Consider the following 8,414-nt stretch of genomic DNA (forward strand, 5'->3'; position numbering starts at 1 on the left):
ACACAGTGACTCACACACACCAAGTACTAACAAATGCTTCTTACCTAAAATCACAAAAAAATGGAAAGGGTTGATTTTGGGAACAGAAGTCCAGGTCCATAAATTTCTCGGCCTACTTTTCTGTTTGTGCTTCTAAAAGCTCTAGGTCTCTGAGTAGGTTAAGCATTCCAGCCCTGGAGGTCTCTGGGAAAGCCCTTACTGCTAGACAGACCAATTAAAAGCTTCAGCTACTGATTGGCACAATTTTTTTTTTTTTGCTTTTATGGAGGGCAAATTGGGGTTAAGTAACTTGCCCAAGGTCACACGGCTAGTTTGTGTGTGTGTGTGTGTGTGTGTGTGTTAAGTGTCTAAGGCTGGATTTGAACTCAGGTCCCCCTGACTCCAGGGCCGACGCTCTATTCACTGAACCACCTAGCCTCCCCCACAATTTTTTAATAATCCTTTTTCTATTAATATTTTACCTTTCTCTGTGTTGTCTGGAGGCACTGTCAGAGCTTGCTAGTTCTCAGCAGTTTATCTTTGAATATGTCTGTTGTTTGGTGAACAATCTGTAGTCAGTGCAGGTACCATCCTAAGCAGTGGGGGATACATTAAAAACAAAAACTGTCTCTGCTCTCAAAAAGCTTACAGCCTAATTGGGGAGACAGTTTGTAAATAACTCAATACATACATGATATATACAGGGTAATTTGAAAGGGAAAAGAACTAGCTGCTGAGGGTTCTCTGCAGAAGGTGGGAACCTTGAAGAACAGGAGGAAAAACAGGAGGCAGAGGGTAAATTTACAAGGGGTAAAGCTAATGCAAAGGATCAAGTGTCATATTGATGAACCGGAATTGGCCAGTCAGCTGGATCATAGAGGTCATAAAAGTGCAAATCGTGAGAAGACTGGAGAGGTGGCAAGGGATCAAGCTAGGAAGAGTTACAAATGCCTTAAAGAGGCCCCCATGTGACCCTAGAAGTGATACAGAGTAACTAGGGCTTATTGGCAGGGGCAAGACAAAGGGGCAGTTGACATGAAAAGTTTTTTTTTTTTAATCACCCTAGCATTTATTTGAAGAGGGAGGAATTGGAGAGGGGAGAGATTTGAAGCAGGCAGAATAGTAATCAAAATAGAAAGTTGTGGTGCATTGTATTGAGAATCAATTACCATATAAAATAATTTTCTCCCCTCAGTGAAGGTCCAGTTCAACTGGCATTCTTGAGATTAGCCACAAAAAGAATGAAGGTCAGTGGAAGAAGCATTAAATAAGTGTCTACTATGTGCCAGCACTTTGCAAATATCTGTAGGTGCTATTTTTTTTACAGTTGGGGAAATTGAGGCAGGCAGAGTAAATAACTTACTGAGGATCACACAGCCAGTAAGCAACTCAGATCTTCCTGCCTCCTGGCCCAGCCAGCACTCTGCTCAATGCACTGCTACCTAGCTGCCTCCAGCTACGAGCTGGAGGGGAAGGATGGCTTTCAAGAATGGCCTGATCCTTGGCTCTTCTCAGCAATGCAAAGTTCTAAGACAACTCCAAAAGGCTCATGAGGGAGAATGCTATCCCCAATCAGAGAAAGAATTCTTTGGAGTCTGAATACTGATCGAAGCATACTATTTGCTCTCTCTCCCTTTTCTGTTTTGTCTCTTCTTTCTCCTGATTCATTCCATTGGTTATAATTCTTCTTTACAACATGACTAATGTGATAATGTTTAATATGAATATCTATGTAGAGCCTATATCAGATTGCATACTGTCCATCCTGGAAAGGGGAGGAACAGAGAGAAGATTTAAAGCTCAAAAGTTTGTGAAACTGAATGTTTTTAATTAAAAATTAATTAATTAATTAAAATTTAAAAAAAAGAATAGTCTGATGATGTGAGGGATTTTTAAGAATGGGAGAGATAAGGACTTGTTTGTAGGCTACTGGGAAGGAACCAGCTGATAGGGAGAAATTGAAGATAAAAGAGAGAGCTGAGAAGATTATGGGGGCAATTTGGGGAAAAGCTGGAAAGGGAGGGGATCATCCATGAGGAAGAGTTCTCCTGAATCTGCCACGAGCAATAGTGATGGGGAGCTCTCACAACCCACCTGCAGCTGACTTAACTGGATCCATTTCATCAAGATTGTGGATTGTTCTAACTGTTCCAACTAGTAGAGTCTTCTAGGCCTTCAGGTACGTTTCATGCTGAGGTAAAATGTTGGTCTTACCCCAGCTGTTGTCCAGTTAAATCTTACTTCCTAGTTCTGAGTTATCTCATTGGTCCTCTTTGAAAACAAAGGGCAAACAACAACAATCCCAGCTAGTTTCCTCCTTGAAGCAATTAAAGTTTTAATAAACAACAGGTTGTTGTTAAAGAGTAATTTTAAAACTCCTAAAAAGAATTTACAACTGTTCATCTTCTTTTCCAATTTTGGCTTCTGTAATCATGATAGAATCATAATTCTATCCCACTCAGATCACTAGTTTGAGGAAGAACTATGGCTATTCTCTTACAAAATGCAAAATCGTTACTAAGGACACTATGGTATCTACAATACCATATTATATGCTAATCATCACAAGTGTTTCATATGCCACCATGTACACCTATCAAATCTCTTCTTAAAAAACAATTTGTGAGCTTCCTGCTCTGCTCATTCCTGTGTTTCACCATCTCCAGAGATGCTTCCCTACACCATCACCTACTTCCCCGTCAGAGGGCAATGCGAGGCCACCTGGATGCTCCTGGCTGACCAGAGCCAGGACTGGAAGGAGGACATCATGACCAAGGAAATGTGGCTGAAGGGGGACCTCAAGGCCAGCTGTCTCTACGGCCAGCTCCCCAAATTCACAGATGGAGACCTGACCTTGTACCAGAGCAATGCCATCCTGAGAAACCTGGGGCGCAAACATGGGCTCTGTGGGAAGGATAATAGAGAAGCAGCTCTCTTGGATGTGGCCAATGATGAAGTGGAAGGCCTCAGGGTCAGGTACCTTCTCCTCATCTACCAGAGTTATGAGGAAGGCAAGGACCAGTATGTGAAGGACCTGTCTACCCAGCTAAAGCCTTTTGAGATCCTGCTGAAGCAGAAACAGGGAGGCAAAGCCTTTATTATGAGGGACAAGATCTCTCTTGTGGATTACAACCTGCTGGACTTGCTGTTGGTTCACCAGACGCTGGCCACAGGCTATGTGGACACCTTCCTCGGTCTGTCTGCCTGTGTAGCTCTCCTCTAGGTCCAAGCTCAAGGCCTTCCTGGACTCACCCCAGCACACTAGCCTCCCCATCAATGGCAATGGTAAACAGTGAGGGCTTGGGCCTGACCCTTGCCTTGCAATAAAAGCTTTCAAAACAAAACAAAAAACAAACCACATTTGTGGTTATCTAGGTAGAGTGCTGAGTGTGAGAACTATGAGGGAAAGCACAAAACAATAAAGGCAGCTAGACAATCCAAGGCCCAAGTAGCAATAGACTTCACATTCAAAGAATCTGAGAGTTGAAAATGACCCCAGTGACCATCTAGACAAATTCAAATGAAAAGAATTCCCATTATAACATACCCAACAAGTGGGTTTAGGTATAAAAGCTTACTACAGTCTTGCTGTCTTGGAGAGTGTAGAAGCTACCAAGAAGCACATTCTCCTTGCTCTGAGAGTGACAATCTTCTTTGGATAGGGTCAGTAGTAATACAGTCAGCCTGCCCTTCCTCTGCAAATTATATTGAAGCAAAACTTTTTTTTTTTCCCATTTGATACAGAATTGGTTAACTTCAGCATTGTACCTCAATTTCATGATGGCATACTTGCCTAGTTTCCAGATAATGGACATTGCTCTGTTGTCTTTTCACTAATGAAGTTAAAAAAGTGTGCTTTCTCCCATGCTTTTTAGCATGATGTTTTCAGCCATGTTGTCAAATGCTTTCAATGAGGATGAACACGGCATCAAGGTCAGCTACCTCACTGATGGTAAATTCTTCAACTTGAAAAGGCTACAAGCCAAGACCAAAGTGGAGGGAGTGTTGGTACATGATTTTCTGTTTGCAGATGATTGTGTACTCAGTGTGGCCTCTGAAGCTGAGATGCAACAAAGTATGGATCCATTCTCTGCTGCTTGTGCTAATTTTGGCCTAACAATTACCAAGAAAACTCAGGTGTTCCATCAGCCACCACCACACCATTCACACATGGAACCATTGGTTACAGCAAATGGAGAAGTTTTGAATGCTGTGGATAAGTTCATTTACCTTGGCTGTGTACTTTCCAGTCATGTACACATTGATAATGAGCTTGACACAAGCATTGTGAGATTTAGCTCCAAAGTAAAGTATGAGAGAGAAGAGAGACTGACTATAGGACTGAAGGTCTACAGAGCCATGGTGCTGACCTCAGTGTTGTATGCCTGTGAAACCTGGATGGTCTACCTGCACCATGCCAGGTAACTGAATCACTTCCATTTGAATTCTCTTGGAAAGATTCTGAGGATCACTTGGCAGGATAAGATATTGAGGTCCTTTCTTGAACTAAACTGCCAAGCGTTCAAACACTGCTGCAGAGAGTGCAACTCTGATGGGTTGGCCAAGTTGTTCAAATGTAAAACATACACTTGCCAAAAAGACTTTTATGGAGAACTCACACAGGGCAAGCATTCACACGGCGGTCCGAAGAAGCAATACAAGGACACTCTCAAGGTCTCTCTTAAGAACTCTGGAATTGATAGTGTGACATGGGAGACACTGACACAGGACTGCTCAGCATGGCATGCCCACAGCAGAGAAGGTGCTGTGCTCTGTGAGAAAGGAAAATTGGAGCAGCTCCAAGGAAACACAGGATGCCCAAGTTTAGAGTATCCACCCCAAGTGTTCACAGGGACTATTTGTGCCAGACCTGTGATAGAACATTCCGAGCTAGTATTGTTCTGATCTGCAATAGTAGGACACACTGAAACTTGACTTTAGCATAGTGATGTCATTTTAGTCCTCTTGGAGAAGGGAAGGACACAACCAACCAACCTTCCAGGGTCTTGAGGACAATTTCCCAGGGCTAAAAATAAGACCTATAGCAACACTTTTGCACAGTCTTCAAAGATAAGCTGTTGGATCTTTACAAAGGGAACTACCAGACTCTAGAATAGCCTACCAGTGGTTCATATCTCTAAGGGAATTGAATTATCATTTAAATACTATGTAGATGCAAGATTTCACAATTTGATTAAATTCCAAAAATTCCTCGTCCTTATGAAAGGTGCAACTTAATCCTCCAAGATAGGATTTACAGGTCCTCTAAGTCTGCAGGACTATATTGACAATTTCAAAATCAAATTAAGTCTTGACATTCTCGGGGTATATACTTTAAATCCTTAGACAATCAACCAGAGGGTGAGCATTATCTCTATCTGACAAATATTTCTCTGATTCACAAACTAATCATAAAATTAAGATCAAAGGGGATCCAGTATCCTAATGGTACAGATGCACCACACATATAATTCCCAAATATGAATACTACTCTAAAATATCTGACAAAACTACAGTGCAAGAAATTTATAATTAAAGCATTAACATAAAAGTTTTTATGAACAAGTAAATATATATTTAATTAGATATATTTTGTACATCTAAAATATATTTTATAAATAAAGATTGGTTACATTAGTCCAGCGGTGATTACTTCCACCATCAGCCAGAACAAAGTCACAGCTTTCTTCCTGATCCCCACAGCTATTCCATGCTTTCTCTTCTGTTGAGATTCCCACAACACCCCCTCACTCCACCCTTTCAGTTAAGGACTTCCTTCCCTCATATACCACCACAAAAACTGAAGTGAATTGCCAGGAATTCCCTTTTTTCTCCTTCTGATCTTAGGCAATAAGCATTTATTAAGACTTGTTCCAGCGTGCTAAGCCCTGAGGATAAAAAATACAGTTTTAAAAAAGCAAAAATATGATCTGCCCTCATTTTCTAAAGGGAGAGACACCATGCAAAGAACTGCATAAAGCTACATATATAGGCTAAATTGTAGGTAACTGGAGTGAAAGGTATATTAAGGAGGACTTCCTGAAAGACTTCTTGCAGAAGGAGGGATTTTAGCTGAGAAATGAAGGAAGCCAGGAGGTGGAGATAAGGAGGATGTGAATTCCAGGCATGAGAGATAACCAGTGAAAATGCACAGTTTGGGCAGAATGCCTTGTTCCAGGAACATCAAGGAGGCTGTCCAGTGTCAATGGATTGCAAAATACAGGGGTGAGTAAAGTGTACAAAGAATGGAAAGACAGGAAGGAGCCAGGGTACAAAGGGATTTAAAAGTCAAATAGGATTTTATATTTGATCCTTAGAGGAATGGGGAGTCACTGGAGTTTTTGAGTGTGGAAGAGAAGTAGAGGGACCTTACATGGTCAACCCTGGGTTTTAGGAAGACTCAATGGAATAGAATGGGAGAGAGACTTGAAGCAAAACGACCAACCAGCAGGCTATTGGAATATGAGGCTCCTCAGGTTAGTGTCTGTCACACAATCTGTTAGTGGCTAAAAGTATATGAGAGTTCGAATGAAGGTAAACTTGACAACAAATTGGATATGTAGATCAAATGCAAGTCAAAAGCCTGGGATAACACTGATATGAGCCTAGGTGACAGGAAGGATGGTGGCACCCTCAACAGTAACAATAAAATTAGAAAGAGTAGAGGATTTGGGAGGAAAAATAATAAGATTTCACATTACCCAATAATATCCTCCACCATCTTCCCCTTTACTCCAGCCTTTTATAAAGATATGGCCCTTTTTTTTTTGCCAAGGCCAACTCTTCTACATGTACCCTTGATCCTATTCTCCTCAGTCTTCTGCTGATCACCCCCACTAACGTAACCTCCTTTTCTCATGACATTAATTTCTGCCTATTGGTCCCCTGCCTGCTGCCTATAAATATGGTCAATTCTCCCATATCCTTTAAAATAAAAAAAAAATTTTTTTGTTATTCTGAAATTGACTAATATGAATGTTTCCATATGCAAATCAGAAGAGAAAGCGAATTTTATATGAAACAATGAGTTTCTATTATATACAGTACATAATAAATTCAATACATTTTATTTTTAAATATTTATATTGATGTTTTTGCATCAATTCGATTTCACCCTATATCCTTCTGTCTTCCCCTCCAGAGAGTTATCACTTTTAACAAAGAATATATTTTTTTGGTTTTTTTTTTGGAGGGGAGAAGGCAGGGCAATTGAGGTTAAGTGACTTGCCCAAGGTCATACGGCTAGTAAGTGTTAGGTGTCTGAGGCTGGATTTGAACTCAGGTCCTCCTGACTTAAGGCCTGGTGCTCTATTCACTGTGCCACCTAGCCACCCCTAACAAAGAATTTTTTAAAGAAAATAATATTTACCAAAACCAATCAACACATCAGAAAAAATCTGACATTAGCAACATATAAGCAACATTCTTTTTATTTACATTGTTGTGATCGTTGTGTATATTGTCTTCCTGGTTCTGTTTAGTTTTGTTTTCATTATTTTGTGTAGGTCTTTCCATTCTTCTGTGTTTTCATCATATTTGTTGTTTCTTTCAGTTGAATAATATTCTATTACATTCGTGTACCACATTTGTTTATCCATTTTCCAACTGAGAGGCATCTTCTTGACTTCCATTTTTCTATTACCACAAAAAATGCTGCTACATACTATTTTTTGCTTTTTTTGTTTGTTTTCCTTTTGTTCTGTTTCTTCTTTCATAATATGACTATGTGGAAATATGTTTAACGTAATTATATGTGTTAAAAAAATTGTTGCTATAAATATTCTGATATACATGGAACTCTTCTTTTTGACAGCAACATGCTTAAGGTATAGGCCTAGCAGTGAAATCTCCAGATCAAAGGATAGGAACATTCAAGTCACTTTTTTTTTTTTTGCATAATTCCAAATTGCTTTCCAGAATGGTTGTATCAAGGTACAATTCAACCAAAACTTCACTACTGCTCCTGCCTTTGTACAACTCCTTTCAACAATGACTATTCCTGATTTTGTCATCTTTATCCTTCTCATATTCTCTGTAGCATTTGACACTGCTGATAATCTACTCATCCTAGAGACTCCTCTCTGAACTTAAAAAAAAAAACTGCTATCCTATGATTTTCCTCCTACCTGTATGACAGTTCCTTTTCATTTTCTTTTGCTGGATCTTTATATATATATAATCTTTATATATTCACTAACTGTGACTGTATCTCAAAGTTCTGTCATGAACCCTCTTTTCTTTCTATAATCTCTCACTTGGTGATTTCATCATCTCCCATGGGTGCAATTATCATCTCTGTGAATATGACTCCCAGATCAAGCTATCCAGCTCTAGTCTCTTTCCTGAACTCGTCTTACATCATCGTCTTTATACATTTTGAACTGTCCTGTAAGCATCTCAAAGTCATTTACGTACAAAATAGAAGTCAGTGTCTC

The 8,414-nt window shown here is 39.9% G+C and overlaps 2 protein-coding genes across 2 annotated transcripts in view; both read left to right on the plus strand.

Moving 5' to 3' along the window:
* The first annotated feature begins 971 nt into the window (after window positions 1-971).
* LOC138175590 (glutathione S-transferase P-like) lies at window positions 972-3,202 on the plus strand. The gene has a single exon (XM_069106052.1). The coding sequence runs from the start codon at window positions 2,648-2,650 to the stop codon at window positions 3,200-3,202; it is 555 nt and encodes a 184-aa protein (XP_068962153.1). The 5' UTR covers window positions 972-2,647.
* Window positions 3,203-5,927: 2,725 nt separating this feature from the next.
* Window positions 5,928-8,414, plus strand: part of AEBP2 (AE binding protein 2) — a 114,034-nt gene continuing 111,547 nt past the window's right edge. The window contains exon 1 of the mRNA XM_069106186.1: window positions 5,928-6,204. Coding sequence (XP_068962287.1) covers window positions 6,185-6,204 — 20 coding nt within the window. The 5' untranslated portion in view covers window positions 5,928-6,184. The remainder of the gene's footprint in view (window positions 6,205-8,414) is intronic.

The sequence above is a fragment of the Petaurus breviceps genome, unplaced genomic scaffold (genome assembly GCF_028583685.1).
Source record: "Petaurus breviceps papuanus isolate PSGF00001 unplaced genomic scaffold, PetGlider_PUasm1.0 78, whole genome shotgun sequence".
Classification (NCBI taxonomy): Eukaryota; Metazoa; Chordata; class Mammalia; order Diprotodontia; family Petauridae; genus Petaurus; species Petaurus breviceps.

Excerpts from the sequence above, each read along its gene's own strand:
- LOC138175590 (XM_069106052.1), top strand. The coding sequence starts at position 2,648 with ATGCTTCCCTACACCATCACCTACTTCCCCGTCAGAGGGCAATGCGAG.